At 46.4% G+C, this 24,041-nt stretch overlaps 1 protein-coding gene across 2 annotated transcripts; it reads right to left on the minus strand.

Moving 5' to 3' along the window:
- Positions 1 to 2: 2 nt before the first annotated feature.
- ABHD12B (abhydrolase domain containing 12B) lies at positions 3 to 24,041 on the minus strand. Of its 2 annotated transcripts, XM_040970070.1 has the most exons (13): positions 23,953 to 24,041; positions 19,645 to 19,772; positions 18,552 to 18,654; positions 16,973 to 17,092; positions 15,242 to 15,272; positions 12,271 to 12,316; positions 12,034 to 12,163; positions 11,595 to 11,632; positions 9,833 to 9,912; positions 2,978 to 3,060; positions 1,891 to 1,969; positions 982 to 1,100; positions 3 to 821 (listed from the first exon to the last, which is right to left on the minus strand). In XM_040970070.1, the coding sequence occupies exons 1-13, from the start codon at positions 24,039 to 24,041 to the stop codon at positions 794 to 796; spliced, it is 1,074 nt and encodes a 357-aa protein (XP_040826004.1). In that variant the 3' UTR covers positions 3 to 793. The 2 variants fall into 2 exon arrangements, with proteins under 2 accessions (XP_040826004.1, XP_040826005.1); XM_040970071.1 differs by lacking the exons at positions 18,552 to 18,654; positions 19,645 to 19,772.

A 24,041-nucleotide genomic window follows, 5' to 3' on the forward strand; every position in this document is an offset into this window, starting at 1 on the left:
TGTGAGTTGCCAAGCCATTATTTTATAACCAATCAGTAAACTACTAGGACTTCCTGCAAAACTAATCCGAAAAAAATAAGAAACTGCTTGGAACTTTTTAAGAGCCTTTAAAAGAACTTGAGTAAAATACAAATCACTTGAGTACCTTGGAATACCTTTCTTAGACTCTTGAGTCCAAAGCTAAGATCACTGCCCCGATCTATTCAGGTCGCTGTAAGACAACACCCCACCCGGATAACTGGGTGACACTAGGATTGTAGGAGGCTGAGGTGTTCAAGATCAAGGTGCTGGTGGATTGCAAATCTGGTAAGGGCTCTAGCCTGGCTCCTGGGTGGCACCTTCTCTGCATCCTCACATGGTGCAAGAGGTAAGGAACTTCCTCCGGCCTATGTTACAGGGCACTAATGCCACGCATGAGTACTCATCCCTGTCACCCTGGGAACACCCTTCCCCACCAAACACCCAGCCTCCTACTGCCATCACACTGGTGGTTGGACTTCAATGTGCATGTTCTGGGGACAGACAGAGAGTCCAACCAAGCAGCCACCTTCTTCACAGATACCTCCCCACCCCCAGGATCTTGGAACACTACACGTCATTAGCTGACTGCCACATTTTTGCCAAGGTGTGATTCCCCACATGGAAATTCTGCATGAAGCATCCATGCTTCCCTTATTAAAATGGCAAATAGCCTCAGTTCATCCAGGTGGCCCCATATAAAAATAACACACAACACAGACTCAGGGAGCGGAGGGCACGGTTGGGATCAGGTCTTCACTACAGGTTTCTGTCCTCAGGCCCATTGCTTGCTCAGGAAATCTCTGCAGAGAAAAGAGCAGGATCAGTGAACACATCCCCCCCAACCCCTCCAAACACCCCACCCCACCACCCCACCCCCATCCCCGCTCCAAGGACTCAGAAACCAGGGCAGCCCAACATGCCAGGAGCAGGAAGAATGACATTGAGCAAAGGTATTCTTACCTCACAGCCATTAACAGCAGGGGACTTTTACAAAGAAGGTTGTGGTGGAAGCCAGGAGGAAAGATAACCAGCTGGACCCTCTCCTTGTGCCTATATGCTGTGCGGGCAATTTCATAGAGCTGCAAAAAAACGGGAAGACCATCTCTCAGGGGCCGGCAACTCAAAGCCAAGGGTTCTCTCATTGATCTCCCCTTTCGGAAAGAGAACAGACTAGCCTTGTCCTCCCCACCTGAAAATCCTTGCAGAGGCACGAGGAGTTGCCATGGACCCAACTCTAGCAGAGAGGCACAGAAAGGAAAGGACTGCATCTGTATTTTTTCTTTGAAATTTCAGAGAGAGAGGAGGAGCTAGCATGTACTAGCTCCTACCCACTGAGTCATTCCTCTAATTCTCAAAACAGCAGTGGCTTGGCCAGGCTGAAGCTGAGGGCTACAAACTCAGGGTCACTCACAAGAGAGGCAGGAACATAGCTATTTGAGCCATCACCTGCTGCCTGCTGCAGTCTGCATTCACAGGAGGCTGGAGTTAGGAGTAGAGCCTGGTATCTGAACCCAGCCCCTCCAGTATAGTACACAGGTGTCCCGATGAGCATCCACTACCCCCAAGACCTGCCCCCTCTGCCTGCAATGCTGCTCTGACAGACTGCAGGGAGGTTTCCACAGCAACCTGAGATCTTGTCTCTGCAGGCACAGAGGAGAAACCAGCACCTGCCACATGCATGCCTTTAGGCTGAGCAACAGCCAAGGATACTGAGGCTCACTGTGTAAGGGCAGGGTGGCTAGTCAGGGCTGTGAACACTCCTCACAACATCAGACACCTGCCAGAAACTCTCATCCAAGTGTGGCTGCCTGGCAGACAATGACCTGAGTCCAGGATGCCTCCGTGCCCAGCGCTGGGCTCTTCACTCACCTTTTTCCCACACTCCAGAGGCACCGTCCTGTCATCCTCTCCATGTAAGATGAGCAGTGGGGAAGACAGGAACTTAACGCTAGGGACAGGTGGAAGGAGCGCAGTAAGTTCACTCACCATCTTCTAGTTAACCCTTCAGGAAAGCAGGAGGCTTGCCCAAGCATGCAAGATGTCTTTACTTGACTCTTAAACCTAACAGCTTCACACGGCAAGCTTTCCCTCATTGCTGTTTTCTCTGATAATTTAACTAAATTTTCTTCTCCATGATTTTGGGAAATACTTAAGAAGAAATACTGTTACATGGAATCTGTACTGTTAGAAAGGCCTCATCTTCCTTATTGTACAACATTCTGCAGTAGTGGAATACTTTCACTGGAGACCATCAAAAATAACTTAACAGAACAGAAACTGCCCCAGGACCAACGTGATTTCTTGGTTATAATGTGTTTTACTCTCCCCAAAAATGTACCTTAGCAGGGTGGATTGGCTTTCTGGTCATGCTTCTAGCTTCATAACTCATAACAGCTATGGCATCTTGTCTCCCACTCCAAAACTGTCCCAAATTCCCATGCCCATCCCTCCCTGTCACAGTGACTCCTGGAGCTGTCAGATTCTCTCACATATGGTGCAGCCATCAACATATTGCTAACAACTCCTTTTGCAAATATCCTTAACTGTTCCACAGGGGGCATGCTAAGTTACCAAACTCCGGTAGTTGGATTCACCGGCAGGCTAGTCAGCTAGAGGGCGGATAAGATTTTGTTCCATAGGGAATAAGGCCTACAGGTGAGGGATTCCCCAAGGTGTGCTAGACTAGACCGCGCAGGACTGTCACAAAATCTGGATATGTCCTATTAAACATACGGTTCCCTTGGAGGGTTCCTAAGAGAACAAAATTGTGAAAGTCACTGCAGAAAGTGTCATATAATTCCCAAATATTCTATTTCAAAGCCTAGTGCTCATCTAAGAATGATAGATCAATATTCTAATATGTATATATATTTAGATTTATTGTCCAATAAGTCACCCCTCATTTCCCACCCAACCTCTCTGAGTGATACTTGATATTTTGTCAATACTCACTTACTTTTCATCATTGGGGAAGACTATTTTGTCTTTTTTCATGGCGTCCATAATTGTGTGCAAACATCGTGGAAATTTCTGGGCAATCTATTTTTCAGAAAAAGAAAAATTATTAATATTTGTCCCATGGCCATTAGCTATAGTCTCCCACTATGAGCCATCAGAAGTGTGACTTCCTAAATATAATAAAACTAAGCATAAATTTTACAATTTTAAACAGTAATTTATTATCATAGAGAATCTGTATAAGAAATAGAAAGGAACGAAGGAGAAATAAATCATACATATATTATTGGTGAAGAATTATTTTTTCATCTTTTTAAAAAATACAAATGGACTGTATGATAAATGTTTAAAAATAGATGAATAAAAATACAAATAGCAGCACTCATTCTTGCTCATAAAGAAGCAATGGTAAGCAAAAATCTAACAATCGCTTCTTCTGTGAACATAATTAATTAGTTAAAGGATATCTCTCAAAACATGCTGAATTGATTCTTTAGTAGAAAAATCTCAACAAATAGAATGCCAGCTAGGTCTACCTTAACAATAGTCTTAACTCAATACAACATTGAGCCCCTATTCCCTACAAACATCCCTTTGAATAGAACATGAAAAGGAAGAGACAGAAACACTGAGTGTTGCTATTCACGTAGCACTTCACTCACACACATTGTCCCTATCTCCACACTGCCATACAATTTCCCAAATCCATTTATTTCTCTCCGGCTCCACTGTCCCCTGGTCTCAGCCACCCTTTCACTTGGACTATGCCAACTATCCCAGACGGCTCCCTGCCCAACTCCTATAAGGCAACCAGCAGGATCACATCAATGTGTCAATCAGATCATCACAATCTTTTGCTTAACACCCACTCGAGGCTCTTGCATCAACACCAGCATATTGTCTTGGCCTTCAAGAGCCTACAGAATCTAGTGGTCACATCCATCTCCAGCCACATGTCCTGTCATGTGACCCTGCCATCCACCTTCAGGCTCTGCTGCTATCTGCTCCTGAAGTCCTCCAGTCTGTAGCTTTTCCTTCCATTTGAGATTTTGGGATTCTTCTGAGACATTGCCCTCCTGCTCCTGCAGGTGTCAGTTCAGATGCTAATTCTAAGAGGGCGCTCCTAAGCAGCTCTCATTCCCTGCTCACCCCCTCCCACATAGTACCAATGGCGTAGTTTCATTGTTTTGAAAGCCCTTCTCACTGCTAAATTCTTCCTCTGTACCTGTGTTTTATGTGCTGCCTCAGCAATATATACACCCTATAGCAGAGGAACCATAACTCTATTACTCCTTGAGGCATCTCCAGAACCTAGAGAACTTCCCGGTATCTAATAGACCACCCCCTCAATATCTTCTGAAGATGCGATGGATTTAGGAAAAAAAGCCCTGGTGTGCTATTTGAACTGTTACCTGTCATTTTCATGTTAGTGTGACTAAATTTCAGATTCAGATAAATTTGCAAACAGGAAATACCAGCTAAGTATTGCTGGCTTTTCCCTGAGAGGGCGGAAGTGAGGGGAGCAGGGCAGTAAATGGGACCCAGCAAAGGGAAGAGAATGGGTACAGAACGGGCAGGCTGAGGCTCAACAATGCAAACTTTTGCTTCACCGTTTTTTGTTTTGTTTTGTTTTTAAGAAAACCCATGAACACTTGCCCTGTGGTTATAATATTATTTGTTATAGCTTCCGAATATTGACAGAAACACCGAGAATTCATAAAGAGCATTTTAAACACATCATTGCAGGGAACGTGGAAAAGAAATGGATGTGAAACAGTCGGGCTGGCACCAATTAATACAAACATATGCTTCCCACTTTGTGCTTGGGCTTGCTTCTGGAACCTCCCCTCCTTACAGCAGATCCTGAGCTCTTAGGCTGGGAGGCCTGCCACTGCCTCTCCTCTTTCTGTATTCCTCCTCCTCTTCTATGCTGAGGACAACACTGCTTGGCTGGCTTTCTCTTTTCCTTGATTTGTGATTTCCCCACCCCTGTAATAAGAACTCCTCTAAGGAAAAGTCAGCGAGAGACACTTTGAGGTGGTCCGTGAGGAATTCTAAGGAATAAGAAGAGGGGGCTGCATGATGGCTCAACTAGCTAATCCTCTGCCTGCAAACACTGGCATCCCATATGGGCTCCGGTTCATGTCCCAGTTGCTCTACTTCCCACCCAGCTCCATGCATATGGCCCAGAAAAGCAGAAGATGGCCCAAAGTCATGGGACCCTGCACCTGCATGCCAGACCCAGAAGAAACTGCTGGCTTCAGATCAGCTCAGCTCAGGCTATTGTGGTTATTCAGGGAGTTAATCAGCAGATAGAAGAAAAGATATTTCTGTCTCTGTTCTCTCTGTAAATCCACCTTTCTAATAAAAATAAATGATTCTTTTAAAAAAAATTGATAAGAAGAGAGTGCCTGCAAATTCCCCACTCTTCATTCCTCACTCCCTCCCAGCCAGGGCTGACCTTCGACACTTTAAGGTCACACCTCCCCTTCCAGTGGAGAGCATAGCCAGGAGCTCTTGAATGCTCCTCCTACCTCCCTTTGTCTTCTGGAACTCCACCTGCTACATATTCTTGGAACATTAGCTACGCAGAATCAGCTGGTACTTGGGGAGGGCCCCATGCAGCCACTGAAAACAACAGCTCTTAGCCTGGCTGAGTGCTCATCCCTGTCTGGTTAGTCCTTTGTGCCAGAGGCTGCTCCTGTCCAGGCTGTCTTCTTAGAGTTAGAAGACCCAGCACTGAGTCCAGCATCCTCTTCTTGCAAGGGAGATGACAATCAGAAGAGCCTCTAAGCCTCAACTCCCCCATCTCTAAGCAAACTTGTCTCCTCAATGTGTTCCTGCACCTTCCAGGAGGCAATGCCCCCCATCTGTATGGCCTTCACAGGCTACACACGTGCATAAGCATGACCTCGGTTCTCCCAACCCTGGAATGATGTTCCTGGTCCTGCCAGCCCCTCTATCATGGTGCTTCCTACCGCAGACGGGGAGGGTAGGAACAAGCACTGTATGTGCTGAGTACTCACTGGGTGATTCACAGGCATGATCTTAATTTCATTTTCCCCAAACTTCTGAGCAACAGGCCCCATCAAAGCTATTCTCAAAAACTGGGGGGACTCAGAGAAGGGTATTACCCAACCACAGCCATGCAGTGCTGGGGAAAGAGGCTGGACCTGACCCCACATCTGTATAGTCAAACTCCATGTTCTTTCCCCACTACCACCATGCTGCCTTCCTATTCTGCAGAGCCAACTTCTTTCAAAAGTGACCCGGCAGTGATCTCTGATGTTGCCTTATTTCTCACACATACATCCCGCATCTCCAAACAAACTGAAAACACCTGGAGCCTGAGGCGCCCAGCCCTAGACTAGGTCCTAATGCTCCCTGCCTCGCACCCACTCGTGCAGCCGTAATAATCAGAGTTGCAGCCCCTGGGGTTGAGAGGAGAACCCACGGGGCAGGTGCTACTGCAGCACCTGTAGCTACTATAGTAGCTACTATAGCTTTTCCTTCATTTAGGGATCAGAGCAACGTCAAATAGACTGCAACTGCTCCATTTCAGGGACAAGCTGAAATAGCACAAGCAATCAGCGTCGGTTATGCAGCTGATCCGCAACCACCCAGAAATCAAACCCAGGAGCCACTTTCCCTAAAGAACACGCAACATTGCAGGACTACCGCACATACATTCAAAGAGTTAGAGGAAGACTTGAGCTGTAGAAGCCCTCCAGTCGTGTACAAGGATTTTTGATGCTGTAAAGGCAACACACATGCAGTAGAAGCCGTAAGTACTGCGAATTTTGAATTTCATGTTCTTCTAGGTGATACTTAGCACAGTGCCGTCTCACTCAGCTGGGTGACTGCTAGCCCCACAGAGTCATAAAGGGAGACCACTGATGCTCTACTCACTGGGTTTGGGGGACACCCAGTCCCATAAGGCCTGTGAAATCACTGGGTCTGGCCCTACCTACGCAACCGCAGGCAGGACTGGGAATTCAATAAATCTACAGCACGCCAATTTTGATGTTGATCATTCTGTATGGCCCATGAATTATGTTATTAATTTCCAAATGGCCCTTGGCATGAAAAAGGTTTCCCAGCCCTGTGTGCACTGTGTAGTTCGGCTAATTGCCTGAGAGCTTAGGTATTATCAGGGTACTTTAAAAAAGTCTTAGAAAATAGAATTTTTAAAGTTGATTTAGCAGCAAAAAAATGGAATTCTATACATAATTTGTTCATAATACACATTTTCCATAAACTTTAAGAAGACTTATGCTAAATGTGGTTTTTTGGAAAGATTCATTTATTTTCATTGGAAAGTCAGATATACAGAGAGGAGGAGAGACAGGAAGATCGTCTGTCCAGTGGTTCACTCCCCAAGTGGCCTGAAGGGCCAGTGCTGAGCTGATCTGAATCCAGGAGCCCAGAGCCCCCTCCAGATCTCCCACATGGGTGAGAGTCCCAAGGCTTTGTGCCATCCTCGACTGCTTTCCCAGGCCATAGGCAGGGAGTTGAATGGGAAGTGGGGCTGCCAGGATACAAACTGGCACCCATATGGGATCCTGGTGGATGCAAGGTGAGGACTTTAGCTACTAGACTACTGCACTGGGCCCTAAATACACTTTTTAATTAAGGTTATTTTCACTGAGCAAAGGAATTATAAGGGTGTAATGCCTGGTCAATTGAGGAACATACGTGTAGTGTATGACATTTTAAATTTCAGACTTCAAAAACTCAAATTTCTCTCTTATAGTAGAAGGATAGATGATGAAGGATAAGCCTTTTGCCAAAGACAACTGGAAAAACACAGCTGGCAGGTGGGCGGGCAGGGTGGGAGGGTGGGGAACACTGTGAAAACTCTCCTGAAAGCAACAGCCACCTACTAAGGCAGCGAGGTCTTGAGCGGTCTCAGTGTAAACACCTGGCGAGGGCAGAGAGGCTGGCCTCACCCTCAGCACTGCCTTTCTCCGTGGGACAGCTGCCGAGTCAGAGAGAGCAGCAGGCGGTGTGAAATAGACAAAACAGAGGAAGGCAGTAGAATGAATGCAACAGAGGAACCACTACAGTTAACAAAGTCCGTCATACTGGAAAAGAAATCAAGATGCACCTGCTGCTTATTTAAAATGTACATAAATTCAAAGAAGACAGGAAAGCTGAGACTCAGGGAACAAAAAAAGAATAAACCATGCAAGCACACGTTTAAAGAAGGATTGGCTAATGTTGGACACTAGCCACTATTTCATGATGAGAAAGGATAAATCCACTGGGAGATGTAAAAACTGTATCTTCAAATTATTAGGCATATACACCTAATAATGAAATATCCAAAAAAAACTATACCAAAAAAATCAACAGAATTAGAATAAGCGAAACTACTGCTGAATTTGTGTGACTGAAATTTAAGAGCACAATAATTTATCATTAAGAAAGTAAAATGTCAGAAGCCAGTGCCGTGGCATAGTGTGTGAAGCTGCCACCTGTGATGTCAGCATCCCATATGGGTCCTGGTTCATGTCCCAGCAGCTCCAGCTCCACTTCTGACCCAGCTCCCTGCTAATGGCGTGGGAAAAGCAGCAACAGAAGGCCCAAGAGTCTGGGCCCCTGCCACCCATGTGGGAGATCAGGATTAGATTAAATTCCTGACTTCAACATAAACATGGCCTTCTGAGAAGTAAACCAGCGCATGGAAGCTTTCTCTCTCTCTTTCTCTCTCTCTCCCCCTCCTCTTTCTCCTCTCTCCTCAAGGTAACTCCAATTTTCAAATAAATGAGTAAAAATATATTTTTTAAAGTGAAAAGACAAAGTAATAGGAGTGTCTGTATGAAGCACTTCTGTAAAAAAAGACAATTCAATTGATGAACAGGCAAAAGTCATGAAAAAGAATCATGCAAGTGATATATCAAAATAGCTAATAAACAGAACCAAAATTGTCCAACGTCCTCATCACCAGGGAAGTGTAATTAAAACCACAACAATATGTCAATAGGAAACCAAGGAAGGATATGAAGCAACTGAAACTAATGTACTGTTGGCAGGAGAACAAAACAGGTAAAGTTCACTTGGATTATATTTTTTAACAAAAATCTTTTAAGGTCCGTGTTATGACACAGTGATTGAAGCTACTGCTTAGGCTGCTGGCATCCAGCTTGAGTGCCAATAGAGTCCTTACTGTTCCACTTCTGATCCACTTCCTGGTAATGTGCCTGAGAAGGGACAATGGGAGATGTCCAGTGCTTTGGTTGTTGCTACTCATGTGGGAGACCTGGATGGAGTTCCTGGCTTCTGGATTTGGTATGGCCCAGCCCAGGAAGTTGCAGTCATTTGTGCATTGGGATACCCTTCTTTCTGTAACTCTTTCAAATAAAATAAATAAATGGGAGGGGGTGGAGGGCGGGGAGTGGAGGACAATACAATGGTAGAGCAAGTTAAGCTTCAACCTGCAGGTGTAGTGTGAGGCCTGGCTGCTCCACTTCCAAACCAACTTCCTGCTAGTGGCCTGGGAAAGTAACCCAGAAAAAGCTCCTGGCTCCTGCCCAGCTCGAGCCATTGTGGCCACTTGAGGAATGAACCTGTGAATAGATCTCTGTGTCTTTCCTTCTCTCTCTGCAACTCTTTTGGATAGAAATAAGTCTTTAAAAAAATAATAAAAATAAATGAATAAATAAAGCCTTCAGTCATAATAAGCTAGCTAACAAATCCAAAGTCCTTTTGTCCCTTCTCTAACTGTAACAGGTCTCATCTCAGATTAGAATGACTTAGGAACATTTGAAAGCAGCTGAGAGAAAATAGCGACAGAATATGCAGGGAAATGACCTATACTTCGACATTCTGCAATGATGAATCAGAAACTCACCTTTAACAAGGGATAATTAATGCTTGCAACCCACATGTTTGTAAATGGAGCTTCTAGGACAATAGCATCAACTGGGCATCCTTAAAAACAAAATAAAATAGAAATCAGTAACTCTTCTACTCAACATCTCTTTTCTTATTTAAGTGGATCTTCAAGGTCTTAAACATGAACATCATTTGTGCAGCTTATTAGCAAAGCAAATTCCTCTGCACCATATGAATGAGTATGAATCTTGGGAGGGTTACGGCGGGTCTTGCTAACAAGCTTAAGACAAACAATGGCTGCAAGACATTGCCACCACCTTTTCCCTCTTTAAAAAAATGTTATCTTATTTGAAAGGCAGACAGTTTTAGCGGTATCTTCCATCCTTTTTTTTTTTTTTCAAAATGCCTGCAGCACCAAGTCAGCCTGAAGCTAGGAGCTAAGTCCTCCATGTAGGTGGCAGGGGCCCAAATACTTGAGCTATCCCTGTTGCCTCCCAAGGTGTGTCTTAGCAGGAAGCTGGAATTGGAAGCAGAGCTGGAACTCAAAGCCAGGCACTACAGGATGGGATGCGGGCCTCCCAAGCAGCATCTTAACTGCTGTGCAAACCATGCACCCCCAAACCACTACCTTCTAAGAACACAACTGGATTGCCATAGTTTAGGTAAGTTAAGAAAGCAAAATAATACAGGTATAAAACATCCATGCACATGCGGATGTGTCTGAAGGCACATGAAAGCTATTGAGTGGTGGAGGACTGCAGAGCCAGCACCAGAAGAGAAAAGCTTACCACGTTCAAGCTGCCTTTCCCCCTCCAAGCAACTGCAGCCTTGAAAGCAATGGGCTGGCTGGGAAGATGAGAACCCAGGTAGGACTTGGAGCTTTCTCACAGTCTAACCTTGTCTGACCTGCAGTTTAAGGTCAGACAAGGGAGGACCCCAGTGCCTGTCCTTTGGCTGTGGCCTCAAAGGGCTTCCCCCTAGGAGCTATGGTGAGCAAGGAACACACCAGCCTCAGAGCAACCAAAGCCCAGTTCCCCATCAGCTCAGTCTCTGACTGCATTAAGGTGAGCTGTTTCTGCCATAGATGCCTGTCAGAAGAAAAGCAAGCTACTGTAAAAGAAGATACTGCTGTCATGTGTCAAGTGCACTGTACAGTTTTCCATAAACAGTGTGCTGTGTATACTCAGTCTAGAGCAACAAGGTAGATAAGAATAGAACCACCACACCCTACCCACAAGAAGAAAGCCTGGCAGGTTTTAAAATCTTGGAATCTTAAAATTCTATAGCATTTATCTTAACATCGCTATATAGAGTAAATTCTAATTTTTGGTCTAAAAAAATTATCTGGCCCAAATCACAGCCTAATTCATTAAACCAACTTGGCTCTAGATGATGTACATTTTAAACACATACCTGCAACAGATTCTGATTCATACAGTTATGAGAAACACTAATCCAAATACAATGTACAATGGCCACAGTTAGCACTTCCTCTCTCTCGTCTCATGATGCATGATTTTCCTCTCCCAGCATTTATATTATTGCCACTTCCCACAGAAAGCTCCTTCAAAGATAATTTTGTTTTTTTCCTTAATACTTTCTTTGTGTAACCTGGAGAAGTAGCTATTATTTTATGTGCAATAGAGCTGGAAAGTTGATTACCCTGTCAGATTACCAAGGTGTGTTGCTTTAGGTATTTGTGTGTTCAGACTGTACACACTATATTTTCCCAATGAAGCAAAAGCAAAAAAAAATTCCCCTGAGGTAGTTGATATTACCTTTCTCTTCCAATACTTTTGCAGCATTTGTTGCAACTCTGTAAGACAATGAAGATTAGTGCACTTGTGAAGCAATGAGCACACAGTAAGCAGCATGGATGCTTGGGATGAGCGCCTGGCGGAAGCTCCGGGCCCTGGTTGGAGAATACTGTACATACAAAGTTGCACACAGGATTCCAAGAGCCTCCCAGAGCCCTCATGAAGGTCCCTTTCCCTGAAACTGCTCAAGGGTTTCTTGGACTCCAGTGTCACAGGCAAGCACAGCCTCGAAGGTCACGCCAAGACGAGCAAGGTCTCTGGACTCTGTTGGAATGAGAGGATGCCGAGGAGAGCCTCTGCGCCCCGAGCCCCATGAGTCTTCTGCTGCTGCCTGCTGCTTTGGATCCAAAAACAAGGCCCTGAGGCCCCTCCCTCCAGGTACTCTGTCTTCATATCTCACCCTGTGCCCAGCGAGTGGCCCCAGAGACACACAGGGGTAGTGCCACTTCTTGCCTTGGTCCACTCATAGACACAGACAGCATCCACAGTCAGTCCTTCCTCTGAAGGCTTCCCCGTAGAGTCCCCAAATCCTGGCAGCAAGGAAATGCAAACACATTATCACGAGCTCCAAAAGGAGGGAGATTGAAAAAATCAAAAAGCCTCCTATCAATTAAGAAAAAGTTTTCTTAATACATACCTCTGTAGTCAACAGACAGCACGTGAAAGCCACCATCACTCAGCACCTGAATAACAAAGCTGCTGTCATCACTTGAGTTAGAAGATGAAAGTGGGACTGGCCCAGTGGCAGAGTGATCTTCCACTTGTGGTTCTGCTATACTGTGTGGGTGGTCCCAGCTGCTCCACTTCCAATCCAGCTCCTGGATTATGGCCTGGGAAAGCAGTGGCAGCTAGTGCAAGTCATTGGGCCCCTGTACTCACGTGGGAGACCAAAAAGAAGCTCCTGGCTTCCCAGGTTTGGACTGGCCCAGCTCAGGCTGTGTGGCCATTTGCAAAGTGAACAGTAGATGGAGCATCTCTCCATCTCTCACTCTCTTCCTCTCTCTCTCAATCTGACTTTCAAATAAAAGTAAACAGAAAAAAAAAAAGAGGAAGAGGAAAAAGGTAAAAAGAAAACAGCAAAAGGACCTCATCGACACACAGGTCCCTAGCCGTGGAGGTTTAACAAATGAGGAGAGGGTACAGTTTCAAAATGTGATGCTTGACTCCAAACTTGAGATCAGACTGGGTGGGAAAGAGGAGAAGCAGCTTGGCTAAGCAGGGCCAACAGCCCAGGTGGCTCCCTGGCTCTGCCACTTGCTTGCTGTGTGACCTTGGCCAGGTTACATAACAGTGCATGACTTCTCAAAAAGTATAACACAACAGTCCTTACTCACAGGGTTGTGACAGGATGGCATGACATGGTGTGCTCAGTTTCCTGGTTACACAGTAAATGTTTCTGTAACTTTGCATTCTATTTCAAATGTTTGGGGTTTTTTTTGGGGGGGGGGGCAGAGCGTTTACTTGAAAGGCAGAGAAAAAGAGAGGGCACTTCTCACCCCTGCTCCGCTCCCCAAATACCCGCAACAGCCGAGGATGGGCAGGGAACCAGGAATCCAGGCTGGGTCTCCACTGGGTATATTAGACCCCAACTACTTGCACCATCACCAGCTGCTCCCAGGGGACACAGTAGCAGCAAGCTGGAATCTGGGACTGGAAATCGCATCTCCCAAGCAGTGTCCTAATCATTGTGCCAAACCCCCTTCCTCTAATTTTTATTTTTTGGTGGACATGTAAGTATGCATATTTATAGGATACAATTTGATTCTTAAACAATTTATTTTTACTTGAAAAGTGGATTTTTACAGAGAGAAAAGACAACAAGGTCAGTCTTCTATCCAAAGGTTCATTTCCTAAATGGTTGTGTGACCAGAGCTGAGCTGATCCAAAGCTGAGAGTCAAGTCTTCCTGTGGGTATCCCAAAGTGGGGTTCAGGGGCTCAAGGACTTGGGCTATCCTACACTGCTTTCCCAGGCTATAAACAGAGTGCTGGATCGGAAGTGGAATAGCTGGGACACAAACCAGTGCCCATAAAGGATGCCAGCATACAGGAAGAGAATCATCCCACTATGCCACTGCACTAGCCCCACAGTTTGAGTTTGTAAAAAGATTTGTTTATTTATTTGAAAGAGTTACATGGAGAGAGGGAGAGACAAGGCGACAGAGTTCTTCCATTCACTCACTCACTTCCCAAATGGCGGTGATAATGAGGGCGAGGCCAGGCTGAAGCCAGAATTCAGGAGCTTCCTCCAGGTCTGCCACCTGGGTGGCAGACCCCGGAGCACCTTCCCCCACCAGTGGATCGTTTACAACATGATCCTCCACCTACCAGTGCAGGCATGCCATCTGAGTGCCCATTCATGTCCTGGCTCCAGTTCTGATCCAACCCCATGTGTATGGCAAGGGAAAGCAGCAGAAGATGGCTCAAGTCCTTGGGCTCCTGCACCCATGTCGGAGACCCCGAAGAGGCTCCTAGCTCCCAGCTGCAGCTCAGCTCAGCTCAGCTCAGCTCAGCTCAGCTCAGCTCAGCTCCAGCCACACCAGAGAAAGACTGACCTCTCTATCTCGCCTCTTTTCTCCATAATATCTGCCTTTCATGTAAATTATTCTCCAAATAAAAATAAATCTTAAAAACACACACATTCAAAAACCTGGCATGGAAAGAAAAAAACTTCAAATAGCATCACCCATGTACTTAAGAACTTAATTGATTTTCAAAATCTTCCCTAGGGGGGGAAGAAAATGAAATGATTTCACTAGTGAGTTCTACTAAATATTTAAAGACAAAATAATAGCCAATAATACATCCTTGGGAACACTGAGGGATCAAATTGCTTTCAAATTCTTTTTAAGACATCCACAACACTCTGATATCAAAACCCAATGAGTACCAGTAAGAAAAACTGCAGAACTCGAGTCGCCATAAAACAGATGAAAAATCTTTAAATAAGTAGCAAATCAAATCCCCAAAAAAGTGAATTATTACATTACTTTTTCCTGCCTCTTACTACTTCCGGCGTTTCTGTGACACTGGTTGTCCTGGCACTCCTAGCCTAGGACGCGTTCAGCGCTGCCTGCAGGGCCTGACCCGAGAGGCTGAACGCCTCGTGTGGTGCAGACTTCCTCAGGTGCCCGTTTGGCTCCAGGTACTCTCAATCCACCCCTCTCACCCCACAGGAGAACACAAAGATTGCAGGAATGCAATGAAAAGTCCATTTTGAAATTGTATAGACAAGTGGTCTTCAAAGGTTCGCAGGTAACGCGTATGATGAAAAAACGCACTGATGAATCTCAAAATGTTTGGAGCTGACAACAACTTATCTTTGCATTGCTCATTTCCATGCGCTATTTGAACTCCCCTTATAACGCAAGCATGCTTGTTGGGGACCCAGAGGTGCCCACAGCTATTGGATGCCTCATAGATAGCACAGGAGGAAACATCTGCTTGCAGGCCTACGGCCCCAGACACAACAGCCCATCCTGACCGCCGCCCTGGGATCTCCCACCAGAGAGCCAGACTCAGGACTTGAGGAACCCCTTACAGCTGCAGCTCAGAATACCAACCAGTGCCGACTTAGGAACCCCGGGCCTTGAGCCTCTTCCAGACGTACCTTTGCCAGCCTGATTCTGTGAGATGCTGCCCTGTAAAGGAGATTGGAAAAAATGAAAGAATGAGCAACTGTGGTGACAAGTTCAGTGAACGTCACCTTCAGGCTCGCATTTAATCTCACATCTGTCTTAGGTGAGAGAGGTTAAGTAACCGGGAGACAAAGTGCTTTCCTGCGTGGAGATCAGCTAAAACGACTCAGGGGCTCCCCCTTGTGGCACAGCCTCTAAGTCGGCCTGGATGCCCAGATCTCTCAAGTGCTGCCTAGCATCAGTATTTGATGAACTCCTGAAAATCCATCTCTTTTTCTTTTTTTTTCTTTAATTGACTTTTTATTTTAATACTTATTTAGCAATATTTAGAAATATTTATTTTTAATTTATTTAAGAATATTTGGAAGTTGCAGGCCCATGTGGGCCTCCGATTAGGATAGAGAGGGTTACCCATGCTTGCGCCTGCTCTCTGCAGTCCAAGCTAGCTTTGCAGCAGAGAAGGTCTCCCAAGCTATCCTTTGCTGCACTGTCAAGGCCTTCAGCAGGCTGTGATTCTTCGGGGCATGTTGGAGGAGGGGCTGTGGTCCCTGACCCCAGACCCCGCTCCAGCCCTGGGGGACACTAGAAGTCAAAGGCTGAGCTTGCCTGTGCGCCAGCCTCCTCTCCCTGATCTTTGCTGCCAGGTGACCGCTCTCTCAAGACTTGGCCTTTTTTCATGGGCCTTCCTGAAGGTGTTCACGGAGAACACCATCTTTAGGTGATGCTCCAGGTTCAGGGGGACAGAGATCTCCCCAGAAATCCAAACTGCAAGGTCTGAGGCACACATGCACAGCCTTAAAATGAATTTCTCAGCTTTGGGTGTAACGAAGCTGACAACTATCAAGACCCCTTAAGTAACACCCTTGCAACATGTCCCTGTGTGCCCCATGAACACCTTCAGGAAGGCACTGCTATGGAACTGTGATGAGTCTTCAAAAAGTTCATGGAAAACACCGATCACTTTTTGAAGTGTGCATAGATTTTTTTTTGCCCCAAAACATTAATATTTTTTAATGTTTCATGTACTTGGAAGTCAGAGAATGACACAGACAGGCTGGTTGTCCATCCCCTGGTTCACCTTACAAATGCCCACAACAGCCGAACTGGACCAATGCAACCAGGAGCCAGGAACACAGTCCAGACCTTCCTGAGTAAGTGGCCCAGAGCCACCTGAGCCACCTGCATTGTCTCCAGAAGTCCTGTCAGCAGAAGGCTGGACCTGGGAGCAGGGCCAGGACTCCAGCCCAGATGCTCTGCCTTGGGATGGCTTGGCTAACCCACACCTAACACTCTGAAATCAGTGGGTTGGCTAAACCACTGGGTGTCTTAGCCACTGTGCCAGGTGCCTGCTGCTCAACTTGTTCTTTAATTCCATTTTTTTATGAATTTGGCCAGTACCCCTGAAATGCACCAAGTAAACCAGACACTTCTCAGGACTCAAGGAGCCCCCGCCCTCTTTGAAATCAACACCCACGTGTTGGAAGAGCTTCTCTTTTTTTCCTTCTCAGTGAAGGACCCACATGATTGTAGATATTGAATATATTTTTAAGAGAAGCCTATTGCCAGAACAGCCTCAGATTTCAATAAAACACAGTAAGCACGTGAAGGCATGCAGAGAGGCGAACTCAGCCATGCTCTTGGCTTCCACCAGGGGGATACATTGCTTCAATCTCAAAAAATAAAACCCAAGCAGAGACACAGACCTGTGCTGTGCACTGCCGTGGAGATAGACGATAATTGGGTTCCCGTCCTGCAGGGCCGCTTCATACCAGAGCCGGTCCTTCCCCTTGGCTTCATCCGCCCGGCAGCCGGGCACCGTGTGCCTGGAGAGAGAGGAGGGGTGCTCAGCACAGCAGCACAGAGGGCACTTCTCCACCCTCCAGAATCAGACAGCCACTGCGTGTTACGCGTACAAGGGGACTTCACATTGCTTGGGAAAATGAGAAGATGAGTTTATTTGGTGTAAAAAGTATTTTGAAATCCATACATAGCTTTTTCACAACACCCATTTCCTGTGAGCCTCTTTTAATTATTAAATTTATAAAATCTATTTTATTTGTAAAACAGAGAGGAAAAGGCAGACCACAAATAGAACGAGATCATAGTACATCATGGCAGTATGATAAATTGGAGAGAATTTAAGAATTTAGCTTCTGTGGGAGAAAAGAACTTCAACTTGAAACAAAGCTTATTCTGTGCAGTGCACCAAATGACTTCATTATTTCAAACAACATTGTGAGCTCCAATTTTCCTGCTTATTCAAGCCAATGAGCAAACCTCAAAAGTGCAGAGGTTGTCCTATGACAAGTAGCAGGGGACTTGAAGGACTGGCGTAGAGGGGAATAAATCTTCACTCCTCCCAGTTATTGAAGGGCAGAAAGTCCACCAGTGTCACAAAGACTCTGTACTGAGTAGCAGGTGCACTGCCCGCACTACATGCCTTGCTGTTGTTGGCGACAACTGACCATGCAACCAGAGATCAAACAGAAGAACAAAGAATAAGATCTCCAAATTTCCACTCTTAGCTGTTAGGTGAGGAAGAAGGGACACGGAACTGTATTGGTTCCTAAATATTCTATAATTCGGAGATGTGAATTCAGGGAGATGAAAGATAAAACAGGACCTTGGAAACTTGGTGGATAGGAGCAAGTACTTGAAACAAACAACAGGAAAGTCTGTGATTAATAGAGGAAAAAAGAAAACACACACACACACACACACACACCTTCCCTGGACGGAGTTACTGAATGCCCTCTGCAGTCCAAGCCTGTGCTAAGAATGCAAACCTGCCAATAAAGACAAACCTGTTCCAAATAACCATGCAAGATGTCATTATGGGGCAAAGAACTGTCATAAGGTATAGGCTCTGGCAGCCCCTGAGAGCAAACACCCAAAATTGAAGGTGAGAAAAAGCTTCCTGAAAGCTCAAATTCAAATGAGATCCCAAGGACAGTAGGCAATGCTAGGGTGGATGGAGGGAAGGAAGGGGGCAGAGAGAAGGAAGTGCTGGGAATAGGACATGCCCTGGGAGGGGGTGGCTGGATGGACAAGAAGGCTAGGCAAGGCCAGAAGCAAAGGCTGATGTCTAAGACCTTATACTGCAAAGGAAAATTCCTGTAATGTAAAATCAGGCAGGCCACACTTCCATGGAAAAGGAGCAATTTCCAGGGCCCCCAGAGAACCCCAACCCCAGCATCAGCAGGTGACACGGCGCCCCTCCCTGTATCCATCTCACAGGACAACCTGTCTGCCCAGCCGGCTCGCGTCCACTGCGGCACTCACCAGACTCCCAGCATCACCCCTGGTTCAGATCTGATGTAGAAGTTCACCGTGTGGGGAATCTTTGCCTCTGGCTTCTTTAAGTCCACAAGAAATGGGGCTTTGTCTGGGAATGAGAAATCATTATCAAGACCAAACCTCAGAGTCAAATTCCTCATCCTCCAAAAAATTTTTAAAAAGGGCAGGGGGGTGAGGGTTTGATGAGCCTTTTTATGTTAGCACATTTCTAAGTTGCAAGCTACTACATTAAGCTCCTAATTAAGCAGTTTATCATCCAGGGCTGACATGCCAAAAAAGTTAAAACAAAACAAAAAAAAAACCCACCATGGTAGCTGGTAAGACAATAAGTTTGTTTGGCAGAAACATAAGAGAGATCAGAAGGGAATAATGAATATTTATAATCCAAGTCTCACCTAATGGTCACAAGCCCAGACATGTGCAGGAAGAACACAGATAGGCTAGCAAGAACCAGAGAGACTGTGACACCAACACCTTGCTCAGCAAAAAAAAAAAAAATATATATATATATATATATATATATCTATTTCTTCTTTGTATTTCTCATTCAGTTAATTCAGATAAGAATAGGAGGGTATGGAGCTAGCACTGTGGTATCACAGGGTAAGCCATGGCCTTAAAGGTCAGTTCTGGCTTCTCTGCTTTCCGTCCAGCTCCCCACTAGCGTGCCTGGGAAAGCATCACCAGACGGCCCAAATGCCTGGCCCTGCCACCCTAGTAGAAGACCTGGTTAAATTTCCAGGTTTCACCTGGGCTAGCTCCAGGCATTGTAGCCATTTGGGGAGTGAACCAGCAAATAGAAGATTCTCTCTCAAAATAAATTAAATAAATAAATAAATAAAACTAAGAAAAGAAACTGGCAAGCAGAAGGCAAGCAGTCCTGTGTCTACAAACCCCCAACACCAACAGTCTGCCATTCAGAATTTAAGTCCATACTGAACAGATTTCAGACTGACCACCCACAATGCTACAACTGATATGTCTTTCTCATTTGTCACATCTAGCAGGGTTAATAAGTTCTTCATTTGGAAAAAAAAAAAAATGATGTAAGTCAATTCATGGAAAGAGAAATACTTACAAAAATTAAAATAAATTAGCATTTCCATCAGAGGAGGAAAAATGTGTTCTTTTAATGATTTACTGATGAAGCTGTTGTACAGAGCAGCAATTTTGCCTCCAAGTGTTGAGCAGGAATGCGGAACAGATCTGTAAGATATTGAGAAAGAAAGCTTTCAACATCTGTCCAAATATTGTCCTGTGGGCTTTTATTTTTTTCCTCTTGAAATCAAGTCAGATTTAAGAGACAAAGACTGGGCATCCCAGCTAACCTGGCTTTTTAAAAAAATCCTTTACCAGCTGTATGTGACTGACTGCCTGCAATACGGGCCAGGACTGGAGACCCAGGAGGAAGCATGTGAACCAAGCAGGGAGGCTGAGCACCCCTCCGCCATCCCCGGCCAGTTGCTGAAAAATGCAGAGCATGAGGGGGCGAAGAACATGGCAGGGAATGAGCTGGGTATGTTCTCTTCAGTTCGCCCCACTTAAGACCAAGGCTGGACCCCAAGGGCATCAAAAAACAGGATTCACACAGTTCAACAGTAGCCACATTTTAAAATCTATCACGGTTCAGTGCTGTGTGTGCTGACTAATATGAGTATTTGTCTACAGCAGGGAGCAAGTAATCATTAGATGCCCTCTCTTCTGACTAACTCTTAGGAAGGAATGTGTCAATGAGGGAAGACCCCACTTCTGACCGGGGTCTCTAGAGGGGAGGAGGAGCAGAAAAAGGACTGAGAAGCCAAGGGGACCACGAGTGGCTACAGCCAAGCTGGAAACCATGCAGGGGCAGGATGGAGCCGTGTGCATCTGGCTGGCTCTGTTGCCCCCGGTGACAAAAATCCTCCATCTCAAGCCACGTTTCTCAGGAGGCCCAGAAGAGTCAAGGGGTAGGAGAGATCAGTGTCATTGTCTTTGGCTTCCAATTTTTGTCCATAAGATCACTTCACCACAAGTAAACACCTTCCCCTGCTGTGAGTGATCAATACTAGGCTGAGGTTAGAAGACTACAAAACACTTTGATAAACTGTTTTCCCTCATCTTGATTTTTTTTTATAGACGACAACTGTTGTCATCTTGGCTTTACAGTTAAGCCACCCTCTCAAAGTAACAAGTGCATTGATATCACAGTCCAGAAATGTCTGCCCAGCATCCTGGGATGACGATGAACCAGCCGCGTGGTCCTACAGAGTCTAATTACCACCCAGGTAAGCAAAACTGAAGGCCAGGATCCAGACTGGCCAGTGGAAGGAAATCGTGCTCTCAACAAATCTTGTTTTAGAATCCCCATCTTTCCCCTCTGCACTCTCACTTCCTCTGTGGGCTCCCTCACCCATGGCATTGCCCCTACCTGCTCCTTTGTTCTTAGGAGACTTCTGCTAACAAAGTCTTCCAAGAAAGACCCCCCACACACAAAATGAACTCTCCCTCCAGTGTTAGTGGATTTAAAAATCAAGGCACTCCTATATGTGGGGGAGAGGTACAAAGGGAAAGGACGTGAATTTCCAGTGATTTCTGCAAGAAGCAGGAAAGAGATGGGAGCTAAGACTCGGGAATAGCTTCCCAGCTAAATCACACATGGGTGATTGCTGGCTCACACAGTCAGCAGGAAAGAAACGAGGATGTTGTTTCATAATAGTTGCAAATAGTTGCATGAAGATGGTCGCAAAGATAGGACAGGATTCCTCATAAATTTCAGAAGTCACATCCCAGAGAAGCCACTGAGAGCCACAAATGAAGCCCAGATAGATAGCAATGAGATGTCAGAGATGCTTCCCAGCAGCACCTGCTCCATCTCCAGACACCACACTCTGTACACCCTGCCTGTCCATCTCCTGCTAGGGCAGCTTTTGAAGGAGGGTAAGACAGTCTCCCTCTAAGTTAGCCTTTCAAGCCCTGCCTGGGAAGTAAAGGCAAGAGAGGGGACCACGTCTGTAGTTAAGAAATAATTCAGCCAAGACCCTCCTCCCATAAAGCTCAAGGAGAGAACAGTGTGGCTGGACCCCAGGGAGCATCAATAATGCAAAGCCCTTCTCTTCACCATGGGCCTGTGATGTGACTTCCTTGGAACAGAAGGCAATCAGAAGCCCCCAGCAGCTCTTCAACATCATTTGAGCCCTGACTTGGCCCATTGGCAGCCTGCCACATCAAAGGGCACCCTGGGGCCTGATCACTGCATTGCCCACCCTTTGATCAGCTCTGGCTGTAAAGATACCATGCAGTGTCCCCCTGGGGCCATAGCACCTGCCTGCGTGTTTCTCACTGGTAAATTGGGGCAAATCCTTCCAGCTCAGAAGTGTTTTTCCGGTACCTTTATGAAGCCCAAATGTAGCCACAATTGTGAATCACCAAGCCAAAACTTAAAGAGGAGCTATTGTGCTTCCGGGGGGGGGGGGGCGCAATTCATTCAGCCAGCATGTGTCGGAATGCCCAACAGAAGACAACTGACACTGTGCAAAGAATGCAAGACCTTTTCCGCCTACTGCGGGCTTCCCTCTCTCTGCACCCTCCAGAAATGGAGTAAGTTGGAAGGGGATAGTAGTCCTTTGGCTTCCCTCAACTTCTTGGGTGATGACTGCTTCTATTTTTTAACTTAAAGAAACCAGTCTGGAGTGGAAACTTACTGACCTGGACCCATGCACTGTATAAGTAGCAATTGTAGCTAACAAAATGTGGAACTCCCCAGTGCATGAGAAAACAGTCCTGGAACACATCCTATGATGAAGTGTTGAGGCTCACCACACATGTCAATGGACCCAAGGCCCTGGGCGGCGCTGGGCACAGGGCAAGCTCTCCATGTATTTGCTGATGTAAAGGATTCAGCCTCTGGAGAAACAAGCTGGGTTCCAAGTGCCGGAAAGAAGCTTGCGCTTAGGAATCCACACAGCCTTCAGTAGATGAAATGCAGACGTGTGTTAACATTTCATTCTTTCTTTTTTTCTAAAGGATTTATTTTTTTATTAGAAAGTCAGATGTATAGAGAGGAGGAGAGACAGAAAGGAAGATCTTCTGTTCGATGATTCACTCCCCAACTGAGCGCAACGGCCGGTGCTATGCTGATCCAAAGCCAGGATCCAGGGACTTCTTCCAGGTCTCCCATGTGGGTGCAGGGTCCCAAGGCTCTGGGCCGTCCTCGATTGCTTTCCCAGGCCACAAGCAGGGAGCTGGATGGGAAGTGGAGCTGCCAGGATTAGAACCGGTGCCCATATAAGATTCTGGTGCGTTCAAGGTGAGGACTTTAGCCGATAGGCCACGCTACCCAGCCCAACATTCCATTCTTTCAGAAAGCATCCCACGGGTTGTTTTTACTGACTGGTGAGGCAGATAACAAAGCCCCAGCCCCCATCTCCCACCCTAACAAGGTAGCTTGTTCCCCAGGCTCTTTACAGCCAAAAAAATGCAAAGCTGCAGAGAAGAGGAAAGAGGAGGGGAGTGTGGCAAGTGCAACCCGCAGGCAGGCTCAGCCTGGAGCTGTCACCTGCTCTAAGCCCTGGGAGCAACAGAAGGCAAGGTTCCTACCTGTCACCCTCACAGGACTTGCCAGAGCCACATCTCCTGCGTCTAGATGTGATTCCTGGCCATTCTGTAATCAGTAGAGAAATGCAGCCAAAGGAGTGAGAAGGGAGCGAGGCAAACAAGAGAGTCAGTACCTCCTCATGCCAACAAGCTGCCCAGAACCTGGGTCTCCACCTGCACATGGTTACCATTCCAACAAGACTGGTTCATGTGCCGCTGGTCTGCTCAAGAAATTTAAGATTCTCCATCAAGGACTCACAGAAGGGAGGGAGGAAGGGGCAAAGTGGAAATCTCTGAGAGACGTTTCCAGATTTGCAAAGGTAATGCCAGGTGAGCATGGGGGTGGCTCTTCAGATTCACCCCCAGGGAGCTCCCGCCTCGAGCCAGGCAGCCAATCAGGCACTGGCTTTCTGAGCCTGTCTGCCAACGGCCCTTGACCTAAGAGGATGTCATTCAAGATTATAGCACCTGGCTGTTGCCATTATTTGCAGCCATATTCCTATCTGTCCCTGATATCAGTAAAATGGTCAGGAAAGGACTGGCACGGATTCTGATCCATCTTTGCAAAGAATCTCTACTTTGGGGGTGGGGAGGGAAGAGAGACGGGGGAGCGGGTTCCCAGAAGTTGCAAAGTCCTGCAAAGTCAAACCCCGGGAGTTTCCCTTGTCCAGGCAGGGATTAAGGCTGAGGACTCAGCATCTGTAAGAGCCAGGAGGACGGCAGGTCTCTGGCGGCAGCAGTGTGGTGGACCCCGGCCCCAGGAAGGGGTCTGCCCCAGGCCAGCACCCCGGCCAGAGCAACCAGGTGTACTCACCGCATGTTCCGCCCCACCATGTCACACCATTCCGACACCAAGCCGCGGCCGGGGGCCTCCGGCGCCGCCTTGCCCTCCTGTGTGTCCAT

This window comes from Ochotona curzoniae, unplaced genomic scaffold (genome assembly GCF_017591425.1).
Source record: "Ochotona curzoniae isolate NIBS_2020 unplaced genomic scaffold, NIBS_Ocur_1.0 scaffold_4701, whole genome shotgun sequence".
Classification (NCBI taxonomy): Eukaryota; Metazoa; Chordata; class Mammalia; order Lagomorpha; family Ochotonidae; genus Ochotona; species Ochotona curzoniae.